The following is an 18,174-nucleotide window of genomic DNA, read 5'->3' as shown; positions in this document are numbered from 1 at the left end:
AGGGTTAAAGGTGAGATGGCGGAAAGTGAGGGTGTGAAGCCGGCAGCGCTCCTCTCTCATCTCTCCCCACAGTATCACTGCAGCAACGCCCAGAGCAAACATCACACACAAGGGTCTGCAGTCCGCGGCCATGTTGTGGAAGACTATCATGTCTGCCCAGTACACAACATTGGTCTCCGCAAAGATGGCGGCGGCGGAGCTGTAGCCACTGTTAGCAGGAGGGGCTTGTGGGCGTGGCCATACGTGTGGGCGTGTCCGCCGCTGTCAGAAGCGTCAGTGAATCAGTCCTGCCGCGGCCGCGCCCTGTCCGGAACCGAGGAGGAGAGAGGAGCCCGGAACCGCGGACGGGAGGTGAGAGGACCGGGATAGTGCGGATAGAGAGCGGAGGGACCCGGGGCATACCTGTATACAGCGCTCCATATAACCAGTACAGGCATATATACTCACATTGTGTATACTCACATAATTTAAAGGGGTTTTCCAGTCTCAGAAACCCCCCATCCCGCCCTGATATATTTTACAAAGCATTCTGTCCATTACTAGCCCTCCCCCGGTCCATTGCTGAGTCTCCACCGCCGCTCCCGGTGCCTGATATTGTCTGCAGCGCTGCAGCCGATCATCGAGCTTCCTGAATGGGTGGGTTTCTAAAACTGGATCCCCCCTGTAATCCCCGCTTCTTGTACATGTGATGGATGATACGTGTGTACAGTGTATGTGTGGCGGACCCCCGTTATATGGGAATACAGTGACTGGTCGTTGTCGCCCGTGCCTTGTGCGCTGCCATTGATGTGTGTGCAGCACTTATTAGGCTGGGTGCCACGATCAGGAGTGGACATGCTGCGGCCGTGATGGGCACGCCGTGGGTCCACACAGTGGACATGGACATTTCTAGAAATCCCCTCCACTGTGCTGTCACATCGGGCCATTACGGGTTGGACCCTGCATCAACCCCGCAGCAATTCCTGATCATGGAGGAGTGTCGTTACAGTGTAGCAGGCGCTGTGTTCCCCTGCTGGGGCGCGTGGCCTCTTCTGTTTGGCCTCTGGTGCATTCCACTATCATATTTCTACACCTCTTTTTCGGGTAGGATCATACATGTGAATGCACCAGGTGCTGCGCCACCATTTATATTACTCGCCTATATAGCATCATTAATTCCGCAGCGGTTTACTCACATCATCATCGCTGTCCCCATCGGGGCTCACCGTCTAGGTTCCCTATCAGTATGTCTCTGGAGTGTGGGAGGAAACCGGAGAACCCAGGGGAAACCCACCAAACACACTCCACGTAGATGTCGCCCTCGGTGGGATTAGAACCCAGGACCCCTGCGAGCCCCCGCACTGCACAATGACATCAGTGATTTTAGCTTCCAAACAGTATGGGGGCTCATTCTTAAATAATCTCCCCCCCCAGATACTTCTCATCCACTTTGTGGAGGTGTTTTGGATTTTTACCCCCAATGATGCACATAAGACTTATACCAGTTGAGGGGGCACTGACTCCACCATAGTCATGAGATGGGCATGGGGCGGCCCCCGCTCTGAGCTGCTGTTGAGGGGGGACTGACTCCACCATAGTCATGAGATGGGCATGGGGCGGCCCCCGCTCTGAGCTGCTGTTGAGGGGGCACTGACCTCCACCATAGTCATGAGATGGGCATGGGGCTGCCCGCGCTCTGAGCCGCTGTTGAGGGGGGACAGACCCCACCATAGTCATGAGATGGGCATGGGGCGGCCCCCGCTCTGAGCCGCTGTTGAGGGGGGACAGACCTCCACCATAGTCATGAGATGGGCATGGGGCGGCCCGCGCTCTGAGCCGCTGTTGAGGGGAGACTGACTCCACCATAGTCATGAGATGGGCATGGGGCGGCCCGCGCTCTGAGCCGCTGTTGAGGGGAGACTGACCTCCACCATAGTCATGAGATGGGCATGGGGCGGCCCCCGCTCTGAGCCGCTGTTGAGGGGGCACTGACCTCCACCATAGTCATGAGATGGGCATGGGGCGGCCCCCGCTCTGAGCCGCTGTTGAGGGGGCACTGACCTCCACCATAGTCATGAGATGGGCATGGGGCGGCCCCCGCTCTGAGCCGCTGTTGAGGGGAGACTGACCTCCACCATAGTCATGAGATGGGCATGGGGCGGCCCCCGCTCTGAGCCGCTGTTGAGGGGGGACTGACTCCACCATAGTCATGAGATGGGCATGGGACGGCCCCCGCTCTGAGCCGCTGTTGAGGGGAGACTGACCTCCACCATAGTCATGAGATGGGCATGGGGCGGCTCCCGCTCTGAGCCGCTGTTGAGGGGGCACTGACCTCCACCATAGTCATGAGATGGGCATGGGGCGGCCCCCGCTCTGAGCCGCTGTTGAGGGGAGACTGACCTCCACCATAGTCATGAGATGGGCATGGGGCGGCCCCCGCTCTGAGCCGCTGTTGAGGGGAGACTGACTCTACCATAGTCATGAGATGGGCATGGGGCGGCCCCCGCTCTGAGCCGCTGTTGAGGGGAGACTGACTCTACCATAGTCATGAGATGGGCATGGGGCGGCCCCCGCTCTGAGCCGCTGTTGAGGGGGCACTGACTCTACCATAGTCATGAGATGGGCATGGGGCGGCCCCCGCTCTGAGCCGCTGTTGAGGGGGGACTGACTCCACCATAGTCATGAGATGGGCATGGGGCGGCCCCCGCTCTGAGCCGCTGTTGAGGGGAGACTGACCTCCACCATAGTCATGAGATGGGCATGGGGCGGCCCCCGCTCTGAGCCGCTGTTGAGGGGGCACTGACCTCCACCATAGTCATGAGATGGGCATGGGGCGGCCCCCGCTCTGAGCCGCTGTTGAGGGGAGACTGACTCCACCATAGTCATGAGATGGGCATGGGGCGGCCCCCGCTCTGAGCCGCTGTTGAGGGGGCACTGACCTCCACCATAGTCATGAGATGGGCATGGGGCGGCCCCCGCTCTGAGCCGCTGTTGAGGGGGGACTGACCTCCACCATAGTCATGAGATGGGCATGGGGCGGCCCCCGCTCTGAGCCGCTGTTGAGGGGGCACTGACCTCCACCATAGTCATGAGATGGGCATGGGGCGGCCCCCGCTCTGAGCCGCTGTATGCATTAGATTAATGTCGCCGGTGGATTTCACTGTGTGCTCTGTCTACACTTGCAGATAAGCGTCACCGCAGCCCCCGGCCGCCCCTGATCTCCGCTGGCTGTTATAACTGCAGCGTGCCCTCCTCTGCCCTCGCCCCCGGCCTGCAGTCACCGCGCCCCGCCGAGTGCTGGCATCCTGTGCAGATTGCAGCTGTCACTTCCCCCGTTCCTAGAAATCACTGAGGACTAGTGAGATCCTGGCAGTCAGCCGCAGTGTACTACCACCCCTACTCTCCGCACTGGTCATTCATGTTTTATCAGGTGAAGCTTCCAGTTCTTCTATACATTGCAGTGTGTGGGAATGCTATCCCCCCGGGGGAGAGTGGGGCTGATTTGTGACAAGGGGGTGGGGGTCTGTCATTCATCAGGGTGTGGTTACATCTGCACATTCCTTACAAACCAGCCGGACCGGTGCTGTGTGTGTCATATTATAGCTTCCGTGTATATGCAGGGTGGGGATCAGCGGCGCCTGCACTGCCCCGGGATCAGCGGCAGACTGCTCATGGCCGCCGGGCAGATTTTACTTCTCTGAATCACAGACCTGTCGGACCGGTTCCTCCAGCGAGCGTACTGTATTTACTGTACTGGGGCGCAGACGTAATGGGGAGGGAGGGGTCCGTGTCAACACGGCGATGGCAGAAGCATCACGCCTATATTGTCTCCATAAATCCACGGATCGGGGTCACCAACAATCAGCTTGATGATGAAAATTGATCAGATTTACAAACGGCCACTTTTGATTGGTTCTGTTAGATATCTCTGCAAGTAAGGGGACCATACACGAGCCCCGTTCCTACCATACACACGTACACTCGGCTCTGCTTTGAAAGCTTTGGATTTATTAAGCTGGAGGAAAGTGAAAAAAGATGGAAGACAAGTCGGTGGAAGGTGCACCGAGCACCTGTGCTTGGTTTGAACAGTCATTCAATGCAGACGGTCCCTTTAAGATCATTGAGGGCTGCCAGCATCTTTCTTTCAGCCCCATGTTACAGCACTCTAGTTTACTGTATGTCTGTTCCCTGTATGTCTGCCTGAAAGGTGCTGGCCGTATATTATATGGGGAAATTCTGGTGACAGGCTCCCTTTAAAGAGGTCAGAAGGTCAGAAGTTGCCACTTCTTGCCCTATTCTATTCCCGTTATTCTCCTATTTATGCCGATTCTTTTATTTTTTAAATCTGACAAACGGTTGCAGAGATATGAGCCTTTTATTTAACACTGATTTTTATGGTCTTTACCAAGGAGGCGTGGCTCACAGGGTAATTATGCAGATCAGCCTATAGCCACGCCCCTGAGGAGCCTGTGAGCAACATAAAAGGCTCATATCTCTAGAACCGTATGGCAGATTAAAAAATAAAAAAAACTGTGCTCGTGGGAGCAGCAGAAAACAATAAGGGCTAAAACTGTTGGTTAATTTAATGTAATGTTTTGTAAACCCCTTTTTAAGGGGTATTGCAACCTAACCTAACCCTAACCTAGTCCTCTGGATAGGTCCTGTTAGGAGGACACTCAAGATCAATAAAAATTAAACTTTGCTAGTGATCATGCTCATTACATTTCTCTAACCGTTTTGAGTACACAGCTCTCATGCAGACCTTTTAGGGTTTTTTTTTTCTCTTTTAGCTAGATTGCAGCAATGTTCCTGATCAATCAGTACATGGGAGGCGGTGGCGGAAGAGGTGGCGGTGGAAGTTACTTTGGCGCTGGAGGAGGCGGGGGACTCTTCGGAGGGATTCTCAACGTTCTCAGGTGAACCTTCATTGTGATTGACCGTGGTGTAAATTTCACTTTCTTCTCGGACCTAAGGATGGATCCCAGGACGGTACGCAGCTCCGATCGCTGCTCTTTAATCGTTTAGATGTCGTTCTGAATCCCTGACGGCAGCATTAAATGGTTCCATTGTCGTTGGTCGCATTCTACAACTCCTCCGCTCCCCCACAGTGTGAGCATGAGGTTCTGATGCGTTACCATGGCGGACGGGGGTCTACTGAATACCCCATCACTGCCATCTTTGTACGCCATGAAGTCTAGCCGGCGGAAGGGATTTGTACGAGATGGGTTCCTCTCGTGTCCCATCACCCTACATTCACATAGATCTAGTAATGAGGTTCTGTTTTTTTTTTTTTTTTACAGTGACGCAGCTGCAAACTACAACCCAACACCACCGGTGAGTAATCATCTACATTCCCAGATTTATACCAAGGTGGTCTCCTATACAACCCCTGGCAAAAATTATGGAATCATGAAAAACAAACAAACAAAAAACCCTCCAACACATCACTAGTATTTTGTTGCACCACCTCTGGCTTTTATTACAGCTTGCAGTCTCTGAGGCCTGGACTAATGAGGGTCACACAGGACTCTCCATCCATCTGGCTCCATCTTTCCCTGATTGCTGTCGCCAGATCCGCTTTGCAGGTTGGATTCTTGTCTTGGACCATTTTCTTCAACTTCCACCAAAGATTTTCAATAGGATTGAGATCCGGACTATTTGCAGGCCATGACATTGACCTTATGTGTCTTTTCTTGAGGAATGTTTGCACAGTTTTTGCTCTATGGCAGGATGCATTATCATCTTGAAAAATGATTTCATCATCCCCAAACATCCTTTCAATTGATGGGATAAGAAAAGTGTCCAAAATATCAACATAAGCTTGTGCATTTATTGAAGATGTAATGACAGCCATCTCCCCAGTGCCTTTACCTGACATGCAGCCCCAAATCATCAATGACTGTGGAAATTTGCATGTTCTCTTCAGGCAGTCATCTTTATAAATCTCATTGGAACGGCACCAAACAAAAGTTCCAGCATCATCACCTCGCCCAATGCAGATTCGCGATTCATCACTGAATATGACTTTCATCCAATCATCCACAGTCCACGATTGCTTTTCCTTAGCCCATTGTAACCTTGTTTTTTCCTGTTTAGGTGTTAATGATGGCTTTCGTTTAGCTTTTCTGTATGTAAATCCCATTTCCTTTAGGCGGTTTCTTACCGTTCGGTCACAGACGTTGACTCCAGTTTCCACCCATTCGTTCCTCATTTGTTTTGTTGTGCACTTCCTGTTTTGGAGACATATTGCTTTAAGTTTCCGGTCTTGACGCTTTGATGTCTTCCTTGGTCTACCAGTATGTTTGCCTTTAACAACCTTCCCATGTTGTTTGTATTTGGTCCAGATTTTAGACACAGCTGACTATGAACAACCAACATCTTTTGCAACATTGCGTGATGATTTACCTTCCTTTAATAGTTTGATAATCCTCTCCTTTATTTCAATTGACATCTCTCGTGTTGGAGCCAGGAATCATGTCAGTCCACTTGGTGCAACAACTCTCCAAGGTGTGATCGCTTCTATTTAGATGCAGACTAACGAGCAGATCTAATTTGATGCAGGTGTTAGTTTGGGGAATTGAAATTTAGAGGGTGATTCCATAACTTTTTCCTCAGAATTGACTGATTCCATAATTTTTTCCTCAGAATTGAGTGATTCCATAATTTTTCCCCTATGCTTGGTTAAAAAAGTAACCATTACCGACTACCACATTTTTAGTTCTTGATTTCTTTTAGTGTTTCTTAAAGCCAGAACGTTGCCATTTAAAATGACTTTTTAGTTTTGTGCCGTGTCTGTAATCTGCTTTTTTTTTTTTTTTTTTTTTTCTACAAAATTAAACAACTGAATGAACATCCTCCAAGGCTGGCGATTCCATAATTTTTTCCAGGGGTTGTACAAGGCCCCCTCATAACTAGCAGTCATAGATGTTTGGGACCTGGCATAACTCTGCCAACACGCCACGAATATTGTGGGTCCAGTGAGTGTTTAGTGACCCTTTAATGAATGATTACATAATGATGATCGCCCCAATGATCAGCGATCGGAGGTGGGCTGTTATTGCCAGCTAAGCTCCGGCTGTAGGATGATACTCTGGGGGTCCCGCCACCTTGACAACCATTTACCATGATATCTGGTTCTGGAATGCACCATTGCAGTACATAGATGGTTACCTATGCACTTTATGATTAGGTTCATGGTCTTTGGACAATGGTGGTGTGCATGTCTGAGCATTGCTCCGTTTTAAACGATGGGGGCCCCCAGCAGCCAGCAAGTTATCACCGATCTAGCTTCCATGGAAAACCCCTTCTGAGACCCCACCATGTGTGTTGTGGAACAGGGACTTCTTAATGGAAGAACCTGATAACAGAAAGCTAGAGATCATGTTCTTCTACGCAGCCGATTAGGTGGAGTAGGACAGGTCCATGAGTTCCTAATTCTTCTTCTCTCTCCGCAGCCCCCGCGGACCCACATTTCAGTCGTTCAGGCCAATGAGAGCGAGGAGGATCGGCAGTTCCGTCGGCTCTTCAGCCAGCTGGCCGGAGATGTAAGTCTCGGGCGCGCGTCAGGGTTGTGGTCTACCCTCACCAGCCATACAGTAAATTAAATGTATGCAATGATATATACAGAAAATTGCTGCCTCAATCAAGAAGTTGTAACAGTAATCCACTATAGCGGAGCAAACAGATCCTAGCCGTATATAATTATAAGGAACAGACAGTATCCTCCAGCATAATGCGCACACATGGAAGAAAACAAATATTAAGAGAAGAAAAAAAATGAATGGAAAAACCCAGTAAGAAATGATTGTGAGGCTATACACGGTGGTAGAGGGACTAAGGGACTCGTGCCTATCAAAAGGCCAGATCCCATGCGTATCGCCACACTAAAAAGCTTCCTCAGGGGCAAACATGCTGTTATTTAGTATTATATGGTATATTTATTATTTTGCTCCACTATCGTGGATTATTGTTATTGATTGAGGCAGCACTTTGCATTCCTCTTATTGACTGTATGGTGGGTTAGGGTAGACCGCAGCTCTGTTGCAGGTTGTTTGGTCAGTTCTTCAGAGCCGTGGGCTTTATAATTGGTTTTATGCTGTCTTTTGGCTTGTTGTGATGGTCCGATATCTTACTTTTAGGTGACCCCTGTTTTTGCGTCCTTCTGTTTAGTACTATGTCACCTAGTGTGCAGCAGGTTGATCCCTGTATTATAGGGTGGTGCCCGCTGCTTTATCCTCAGTCACGGGCACACATTGGCACGTCTTCCAGAGTTGGCATTGTGTGTGTTGTTATAGGGAGGATGCTCGGTGCTGCACAATGTTTAATGTCCGCTCCTGTTTCTCCAGGACATGGAGGTCAGCGCCACCGAATTGATGGGAATTCTCAACAAAGTGATTTCACGACGTGAGTATTGGAAGGAGTCAGTGGTGACAATTAGGGGATCACTATTAGCGATCAGCCTATATCAGACCTGGGAAAGCTCCGGCCTGCGGGCCACATCCGGCCCCCTGGCTGTTCCACTCTGGCCCGCGGACTGAGATAATCGAAGGGCTGAACCAGTGGCCCACGGACGGCACCGCGCCCGCCCGCCGTCCATCCGCCACTGCTTTCTGGCACCGCTATGTGCAGATGGTGTCGAATACATTAGTGGAGGTTAGGACTGCCGGCACCATCTTCCACCAATCGGCGTATGTGCGGGGCTCACTGTGTATGTATGTGCGGGGCTCACTGTGTATGTATGCGCGGGGCTCACACTGTGTATGTATGCGCGGGGCTCACACTGTGTATGTATGCGCGGGGCTCACACTGTGTATGTATGCGCGGGGCTCACACTGTGTATGTATGCGCGGGGCTCACACTGTGTATGTATGCGCGGGGCTCACACTGTGTATGTATGCGCGGGGCTCACACTGTGTATGTATGCGCGGGGCTCACACTGTGTATGTATGCGCGGGGCTCACACTGTGTATGTATGCGCGGGGCTCACACTGTGTATGTATGCGCGGGGCTCACACTGTGTATGTATGCGCGGGGCTCACACTGTGTATGTATGCACGGGGCTCACACTGTGTATATGTGGGGGCTCACTACGTACGTGGAGGCTGTGTGGGGGCTCACACTGTGTATGTATGTGAGGGCTCACTACGTACGTGGAGGCTGTGTGGGGGCTTCACACTGTAGGTACGTGGAGGCTATGTGGGGGGGCTCACACTGTGTATGTACGTGGAGGCTATGTGGGGGGCTCACACTGTATGTACGTGGAGGCTATGTGGGGGGGGCTCACACTGTGTATGTACGTGGAGGCTATGTGGGGGGGCTCACACTGTTTATGTACGTGGAGGCTATGTGGGGGAGGCTCATAGTGTACGTACCTGGAGGCTATGTGCATACTTAATTCTGCTCAATATTAAGTGATACAATTGAAACTCATAAATAATTATAATTAATATGTTTAATATTGAGCAGAATTAATTTCCGCTTATTGGTTCGGCCTCCACAACAGTCAAGGTGTCTCATGACTGCCACCCCTGGTCACCATCAACCTCCTAGTCCATAGCATATAACAACAAACAGGGTTGCAGGGAGTAGAGTTAGAGGGGTCTTCCCATCCCATTATGTAGTTGGTGTAATATTAATACTAGCAAATGCCTCCAATTAGATATGTAGTATAGTTTCTCTGACTCGCTGTGTCTTTTTCCTCATGTGCAGGCATTGCAGGACTTGGGTATCTATAGGTACGACCACTAGCAACTATCTGTCACTATATCCGTGGTCGTAACCATGGATACCTAAGGTCCTGCAATGCCTGAACATGAGGAAAGAGATATGGGACCACCAATTGTCATCCTTTCTCTTCTCGAAATGAACAAGGGGGTCCTGTTGTGGGACCACCATTAGCCAAAGCTTCTCTTCTGGAGATGGATGGTGGTCCTACTGCAGGGACCCACATCCAGCACACTTTCTGTTCTCCAGACCAGCAGTAGGACCACCAATTGTCTTCATTTCTCTTCTCGAGATGAGCAATGGATCCTGCTGTGTGACCATCATCGGTCAAAGCTTCTGATCAGGAGATGAATGGTGGTCCTACCTCTGAGACCCATGTCCAGCATACTTTCTGTTCTTGAGATGGTTGCGGATTCTAGCAGTAGGACCACCATCTGTCATGCTAAGATATGTCATCACTCTGTGTGAAGGTCCAACCTCTCAGGCCCCAATGATTCTGAAAATGGAGGCGCCATTATGCTCCTTTGTAGTCCTTTCCTGCAGGATGGTTGCCCGGCCATGCCAGGGAACAGGACCACTCTACAGGGAAGTCTTGTCAGCATTGTGCGCTCGTTATTCTCGGGATCAGCGGGTGAGACCCCCTTAGATACAGTAATCTCATGTCCTGGTAATGGGAATGCCCCTCTCATATTTCGGCTGGCCCCAGGCTGAGCCTCATGTAAATCCTGTTTGTCCTCATGTAAATGTCGGCTCTTAATGGTGACGCTGTGATCCTCTGTTCTTCCAGATCAGGACCTGAAGACGGACGGCTTCAGCATCGATTCATGTCGCAGTATGGTGGCCGTGATGGACGTATCCTTACGTAGCGTCCCGTGTTCTGGCTCCGGTGACGGCCATCTCTCCTGAGGCCCTTAGATTCAACATGGCCGATCCTTCTCTCCCACACACATCAGTCACTTTTAATTTTTTTATTTAATTTCTTTTTATCTACCCACTTTTTCCAAGAGCCATAACTTGTATTTTTTGCCGACATCACCATATCAGGGCTTATGTTTTTGTTTTGTTTTTTCGGGGACGATCTCTGAGTTCAGCTCCTTGTTCCATCCACATTGTCAGAGATCAGTGATTGGCTGCAGCGCTGTTGATACAACATAATATACAAAATCAACGGAGCAGCGTTCTCACTCTCTGGGATTTATACAGTGCTTTCTTCCACAAACAGCGCCACACCTGTTCTCAGGTTGTGTCCGGTAGTGCAGACAATCTCCAATTTCTTCAAGGGAGCTGAGCTGCAAAACCAGACGCAAAATCCTGGTGACGATAGTCTGGACGTCCGTATAATGACTTTCCTTACCCCATCGTCCTCGTACTGTATCGTACACTGAGGCAGTGGCGATGGGTGAGATGTTTGCTCCTTAACTCCTCCGTACAGAGCGACAGCACCGGAAAGCTGGGGTTTGAGGAATTCAAGTACTTGTGGAACAACATCAAGAAATGGCAGGTAACGGAAACTGCAAAATGTAAGACGACAGCACAGCGGGCGGGTACTCTGCCCCATCCAGTGATTGTAGGGGGCAGTAGCGAGCGCAGTGTGAGGACTGATGGGAAGGATCAGCAAAGACAGGTTCCTGTGCACATTGAGCTCATTTATCGTATTATGAGGTTCTGCAGTGGCTGAGGACTGTGTATTATGAGGTTCTGTAGCAGCTGAAGTGTCTATAATGCAATTCTGCAGCAGCTGAGGTGTCAATGCGGTTCTGCAGCAGCTGAGGTGTCTGAGGTTCTGCAGCAGCTGAGGTGTCTAGAATGCGGTTCTGCAGCAGCTGAGGTGTCTAGAATGCGGTTCTGCAGCAGCTGAGGTGTCTATAATGCGGTTCTGCAGCAGCTGAGGTGTCTAATTAGGTTCTGCAGTGGCTGAGGTGTCTATAATGCGATTCTGTAGCTGCCGAGGTGACTCTGAGGTTCTGCAGTGGCCGTGGTGTCTCTATCGAGGTTCTGCAGTGGCCGTGGTGTCTCTATCGAGGTTCTGCAGCAGCTGAGGTGTCTAATGAGGTTCTGTAGCGGCCGATGTGTCTCTAATGAGGTTCTGCAGCGGCTGAGGTGTCTTATGAGGTTCTGCAGCATCTGAGGTGTCTTATGAGGTTCTGCAGCGGCTGAGGGCTGTGTATTATGAAGTTCAGCAGCAGTTGAAGTGTCTTATAAGGTTCTGTAGCGGCTGAGGTGTCTAACGAGGTTCTGCAGCGGCTGAGGTGTTGCTAATGAGGTTCTGAATAAGCTGAGGTGTCTAATGAGGTTCTGCAGCAGCTGAGGTGTCTTATGAGGTTCTTCAGCGGCTGAGGTGTCTTATGACGTTCTGCAGCAATTGAGGTGTATTATGAGGTTGTGCAGTGGCTGAGGGCTGTGTATTATGAGGTTCTGCAGTGGCTATGGGGTGTGTATTATGAGGTTCTGCAGCTGCTGAGGTGTCTAATATAACTCTTTTCCACTTCTACTTTTCCAGGCGATCTACAAGAGATATGACGCTGACCGATCAGGAACGATTAATGGCAATGAGCTCCCGGGGGCGTTCCAAGCAGCAGGTGGGTGGTAGTTACTACAACTCCTACCCTCTCACATTTCTTGTAGTTGAAAGAGAAAGGGAAGCGCATCTTGCTCAGATCATAATGGCGAATAAACCTCATTGTTGGAGGTTCTCTCCTGAGCCTGCTGTGCGATGTCGGGCACAACACTGAGGATTAACGGGGTCAGTCCAAATGGCTGCTGGACTGTGTGGAGGTCCTGATGGAGATCCCAGGAAGGGAGGACAATGGTGGCTGTGCTCAGCGCTGCCACAGGACATGAAGTGATGTCCCACTGGGGTAATGGCATAAAAACCTTGTTGCTACGCGTTTCGGAGTCAGTCTAGCTCCTTTGTCAGCCAGGTATGTGGAGCGGGCAGCATGAACGGGCCCAGGTGGCAGCGATCATCATGGAGACCCTCCATTATTACAGATATATCGTCCTTCCCTTCCCTTAGGATTCCAGCTGAACGGCCAGTTGTACCAGATGATCAGCCGCCGTTATTCCGACGAGAAAGGGGACATGGACTTCGACAACTACATCGGCTGTCTGGTGCGGCTCGACGCCATGTTCCGTAAGTAATAACGAGTTAAAGGGGCGTTCACAATTGGGACAACTGTGCCACCCTGTGTTTGGTGTATACGATGGGTGACGCCAGCGGCCATCCTCTGCCATTTCTGGATAGGGGCTTGGAGCGCTCCTTTACCGCATAGTGTCTGTTTTATAATGTCTAAAGTATAAATTTGACTCTCGCCCCTTATTTGATATTGCCTGTCTGTATAAGACCGATTTATGAAAATATAAATATATGTAATCCATAAGGTAAAGAAAGAAATAAAATGTCATGAAAATGAAACTCCAAAACACAAGTGGTGGGAGTCCATCAGTGTCCCCCTTTTCTGGAGGAGGGCGATGGCCGCCTGTATTCACACCGCACTTTCTTGTTTTCCAGGGGCTTTTAAAGCTTTGGATAAAGATGGAGATGGGAAGATCAGGGTGACCATTCAGGAGGTGAGCGCTTGTCATGTTTTGGTGATTTCGGAGGCTGCGGATATGGGTGTTTCTGCAATCTGCACACGTTCAGAGTTCACCAGGGTTCTGCAGCTGAAGGTGTCCTTGCGGAATTTAATGATGTAAGGGGTATTCCCTGAATTTAATATTACACCCCCCCCCCCCCCCCCCCACTCAGTTACTGATCCTGACTGCTGGGCCCCCAGCAATCCCAAGGACGGGGCTCAGTCATCAGGGTGAATGGAACAAAGATGTGCATGCTCAACCTCCTCGCCTGCAGGACGCTGGTAATGGCAGAGCGCTCTACTCTGCTTTCTCTGGCAGTCCTATAGACAATGAATGGCGTGAATATCGAGCATACGCACATCTACTCCAATTAGTCGCTGATTACTGAGAGTCCCAGCCACCAGTACATTATCCTCTGTCCTATGACGTAGGATTAGCCTCCAATTCTGCTAATAACCCTTTAAGGGGGTGGTTTCTCCTATAACAGAAAGTAGAGCTGGGATTCGCCATTGCTCACAGATTGGTGGGCCCCCTGATAAACCCCATAATGAAAGGTTATCCGCACTTTCAAGGTAATTTCTAGGACAGCAACATTTTTTATTTTTTTTAACTTTTCCCTCCAATCCACCACTTTGACCTGCACAGACCCATTCACTTGCATGGGGCTGTCTTACAGTACCAACCACGTGAAAGATGTCAAAGAGAATTCTGTTCTCAGGATCTGCTAGAGGTTGCAGAGGCACGGCTGACACCCCAGTCCATGTGCCAGAATGCTCCAATCCTGGTCATTTAACTGAAGACACAAAAGAGAATAGTAAAACCAAAAACACTCAGTTTGAAAAAATGTTGCAGTAATCCGCAAGTGCTAGTAAAAGATGTAAAAAACAGGGTATTTGGTTGATACGTTTTTTGCAAAAAATGTATACTAAGCTGCTCTACCAATCTTCACGGTATACCCTTTCAAACTGAGTGTTTTTGGTTTTACTATTCTCTTTTGTGTCTTCAGGTTTCTTGGTGGTGTGTGAACATGATCATACAGACTTGTTCACTGTGCAAGTAGCCCATGTGTTCCTGTTTCCACAATTGTTCTCTTGTGTCTACAAGACTGGGGAGTTCCACCACTCCTCTTGGGCTATCTGCACAAAAGCTGTTCTACCCTGTATGCACACATGGATTTTTCCTCTCTGAACCCTGTTCACACAGGTTATATACAGATGATCAGGTTTTTAAATACATCAGATAGGGATTGCATACATTAGTTAGGACTGCTCTGATATGGGTATACCGTGAAGATTGGTAGAGCAGCTTAGTATACATTTTTTGCAAAAAACGTATCAACCAAATACCCTGTTTTTTACATCTTTTACTAGCACTTGCGGATTACTGCAACATTTTTTCAAACTGAGTGTTTTTGGTTTTACTATTCTCTTTTGTGTCTTCAGGTTTCTTGGTGGTGTGTGAACATGATCATACAGACTTGTTCACTGTGCAAGTAGCCCATGTGTTCCTGTTTCCTCATTTAACTGAAGGCAGGGTCTAATAGGCTGCCTCTTAGTATAAGGGTATGTGCCCACGCTGCGGATTTGGAAAATCCGCAGTGCAAAACCACTGCGGTTTTCACTGTGGATTTTCTTGCGGTTTCTTCTGCGAAGTCTTCTGCAGGTTTTCACCAGCACTTTCCTATTGGTGCTGGTTGAAACCCGCTGCGGAATCCACACAAACAATTGACATGCTGCGGAAAATAATCCGCAGCGTTTCTGCGTGGCTTTTTCCGCAGCATGTGCACAGCGGGTTTTTTTTCCCATAGGTTTACATTGTACTGTAAACTTTGGGAAAACTGCTGCAGATCCGCAGCGGCCAAATCCGCTGCGGATCTGCAGCAAAATCCGCAGCGTGTGCACACAGCCTAACACTGACAGACCTAATACACTGCATTTTTACTCATGTGCTGATAAAATGTTGCTGTAGGTAATGGAGTAGCTTGGATTGCCGGGGCAAGGTAACTATTCTGCCTTCTTATTCCTGGATCTCCGGAGTCCCTTCCATCAGTCCAGTATTGAACATCTTATTACTTATCGCATGGATTGTATTTGAGGAAATTATGCGTGAACTTAGTTTCCAATTTGGTACTCTAATATTTTCTGCTTTTTGCTGAAATGAGACATACGTCCTATCCCTACCTCAAGTCCTAGGCCTATCAAGCCTACCTCAAGCCCTATCCCTACCTCCGTTCCTATCCCTATCCCTACCTCAAATCGTAGCCCTGTCCCGCCTCCCTCGGGTCGTAGCCCTGTCCCTGCCTCTCTCGGGTCGTAGCCCTGTCCCTGCCTCCCTCGGGTCGTAGCCCTGTCCCTGCCTCCCTCGGGTCGTAGCCCTGTCCCTGCCTCCCTCGGGTCGTAGCCCTGTCCCTGCCTCCCTCGGGTCGTAGCCCTGTCCCTGCCTCCCTCGGGTCGTAGCCCTGTCCCTGCCTCCCTCGGGTCGTAGCCCTGTCCCTGCCTCCCTCGGGTCGTAGCCCTGTCCCTGCCTCCCTCGGGTCGTAGCCCTGTCCCTTCCCACCTCGGGTCGTAGCCCTGTCCCTTCCCACCTCGGGTCGTAGCCCTGTCCCTGCCTCCCTCGGGTCGTAGCCCTGTCCCTGCCTCCCTCGGGTCGTAGCCCTGTCCCTGCCTCCCTCGGGTCGTAGCCCTGTCCCTGCCTCCCTCGGGTCGTAGCCCTGTCCCTGCCTCCCTCGGGTCGTAGCCCTGTCCCTGCCTCCCTCGGGTCGTAGCCCTGTCCCTGCCTCCCTCGGGTCGTAGCCCTGTTCCTTCCCACCTCGGGTCGTAGCCCTGTCCCTTCCCACCTCGGGTCGTAGCCCTGTCCCTTCCCACCTCGGGTCGTAGCCCTGTCCCTTCCCACCTCGGGTCGTAGCCCTGTCCCTTCCCACCTCGGGTCGTAGCCCTGTCCCTTCCCACCTCGGGTCGTAGCCCTGTCCCTTCCCACCTCGGGTCGTAGCCCTGTCCCTTCCCACCTCGGGTCGTAGCCCTGTCCCTTCCCACCTCGGGTCGTAGCCCTGTCCCTTCCCACCTCGGGTCGTAGCCCTGTCCCTACGAGCAGCACTTAATAATGATTGAAGACCATATTGAATTATGGGCACTGCACTTGTCTCCATTCATTAGCTGCTCATCTTCTGTCCTCTCGCTGGCCGTCTATGCAAAGCGCAGCAGCTGTTGACAATCTAATCTCGCCTGCTGCGCTTTACATAGCCAGCACTGGGCAGACAGGCATTCATTGTGCTGTTCTAAGAGCAAGCAGCGCCTGTCAAGGCCGATCATTTGATTTACTGTCTGGACCCTATCCTCCTCCCCACGCTATGCTGCTGGCTCAATGTCCGATCACTTCGGTTGTGAGCAGATAAGTAAATAGAAAACAATTGAAAGAATGATTTCAAGAAAGGTGAACCGTAATCTTCAGACTAAGACCATATGTCGTAATATACTAGCGACTCTTAAATGGCTTGTCAAGAAACCGAGAACAGCGCCACCACTATCTGTGGCTGTGTCTGGTATTGCAGCTAATTTCCAGTGCAGCGAATGATTCCGAGCCATAATTCTGCACACGACTTATTGTATGACTTTGCATTTTTTAAACCTGGACAAACGCTTTTATTCTCATTAATTTGTGATCCTGTGCAGTATGACAGCGGCTTCACACTTCTGATATATATATATATTTTTTTGTAGTGGCTGCAGCTGACCATGTATTCATGAACCAGGAGAAGAGCCGCGCTATGGAGCTGTGAAGGACTCTCCCCTCTGTCCCAGCTGTGTACATGCCTGTTTTTTACACTCCTTACCTTTATAAAACTTTAGGGAAAAAAAAAAAAGTTTAACTTTAATATTGGAATCTGTGAGCTGGGTGGTCGGCGGCGGTTGGCACCGGACCTGCTGGCACCATGTTCTGTGTGATGCTTCTGCTCTTATATGCTCTCTTGTAATGCCAGGTGAATGACAATAAATCCAACCAGTTCATTTCTGCAATGATTTATTTGTACGCCGTCCATCACAAGCGACCTGCCCTGCGATTTAGCTGATCGACCATGCCTGGAGAACTGGACAGCGCCATAGTACGGTGCTCATAGAAGTCATTGGGACCGTAATTTATCCCACCATAGGCAGAGACGAGATTAAGCTGGAGCTGTCCCTGGCCGGCTATTCCCAGCGCTGCTCTAGGTGATTGACAGATCTTCACACACGGGAGAATACTTTCGCCTAGAGCTATAGGGGGAAAGCTGGGCTAGTATTGTTTCCGACTATGGTTCCCGGTCGGATCCTTAATCTATATTTTCTCTGAAACTCCAGAGCAAAAAATATACCTGGCTGTAATCGTGCATCCAGGCTCCGATTCGCGCTGTCCATGGTTTGTGCACCAAGTATCGACAGACAGATTCAAGTTAAAAATGTTTCTAAAAAAAAAAAAACAGAAAAAAAAAATTATAATAAAATATATAAAAGTTTGAATCCGCACCACTTTTCCCAATTTATAACGAATAAGTCATATTTGGCATTGTTTTATCCATAAAAATCAAATGTATAAATGTTTGTAGTGAATTAATGAATTTCTGCTTTTCAGTCACTGTTTTTCCACCTCCCAAAAAATGGCCACAAAAACTATTTTCACGATTTCTAATTTTTTTTTTATACCCAATATAATAAAGTTAAACAATGGTTTCGCCTTAATCGTACTGGTCTGTTGAGTGGTAAAAAAAAATGACCTACCAATCTTCATATATGAAACAATTGGTGGAATATAGGTTTTCGTATTTTGGTTTTTTTTTTACCCACAATTTCATCACTTTTCCATTCTAAAGTGAATGGTGTTATTCAAAATTACTTCTCGTTCTGTTAAAAAAATAAATAAAAA

The 18,174-nt window shown here is 49.7% G+C and overlaps 1 protein-coding gene across 2 annotated transcripts; it reads left to right on the top strand.

Annotated features, from left to right (window-relative positions):
- Positions 1 to 245: 245 nt before the first annotated feature.
- On the top strand, positions 246 to 17,282 carry CAPNS1 (calpain small subunit 1). Of its 2 annotated transcripts, none has more exons than XM_069746510.1 (11): positions 246 to 351; positions 4,770 to 4,895; positions 5,280 to 5,313; positions 7,434 to 7,523; positions 8,325 to 8,382; positions 10,490 to 10,554; positions 11,135 to 11,203; positions 12,203 to 12,281; positions 12,719 to 12,835; positions 13,214 to 13,272; positions 16,995 to 17,282. In XM_069746510.1, the coding sequence occupies exons 2-11, from the start codon at positions 4,783 to 4,785 to the stop codon at positions 17,019 to 17,021; spliced, it is 711 nt and encodes a 236-aa protein (XP_069602611.1). In that variant the 5' UTR covers positions 246 to 351; positions 4,770 to 4,782; the 3' UTR covers positions 17,022 to 17,282. The 2 variants fall into 2 exon arrangements, with proteins under 2 accessions (XP_069602611.1, XP_069602612.1); XM_069746511.1 differs by having other exon boundaries at positions 256 to 351; positions 4,774 to 4,895.
- Positions 17,283 to 18,174: the final 892 nt, after the last annotated feature.

The sequence above is a fragment of the Ranitomeya imitator genome, chromosome 2, assembly GCF_032444005.1.
Source record: "Ranitomeya imitator isolate aRanImi1 chromosome 2, aRanImi1.pri, whole genome shotgun sequence".
Classification (NCBI taxonomy): domain Eukaryota; kingdom Metazoa; phylum Chordata; class Amphibia; order Anura; family Dendrobatidae; genus Ranitomeya; species Ranitomeya imitator.
Note: the sequence above shows the minus strand (reverse complement) of the source record. Positions and strands in the feature narration are given on the sequence as shown.

Bases quoted from the DNA above. Each gene is read 5' to 3' on its own strand.
- CAPNS1 (XM_069746510.1), top strand. From the start codon at position 4,783: ATGTTCCTGATCAATCAGTACATGGGAGGCGGTGGCGGAAGAGGTGGC. The intron at 5,314-7,433 runs GTGAGTAATCAT...CTCTCTCCGCAG, and splicing joins ACTACAACCCAACACCACCG to CCCCCGCGGACCCACATTTC. The intron at 11,204-12,202 runs GTAACGGAAACT...CTACTTTTCCAG, and splicing joins ACAACATCAAGAAATGGCAG to GCGATCTACAAGAGATATGA.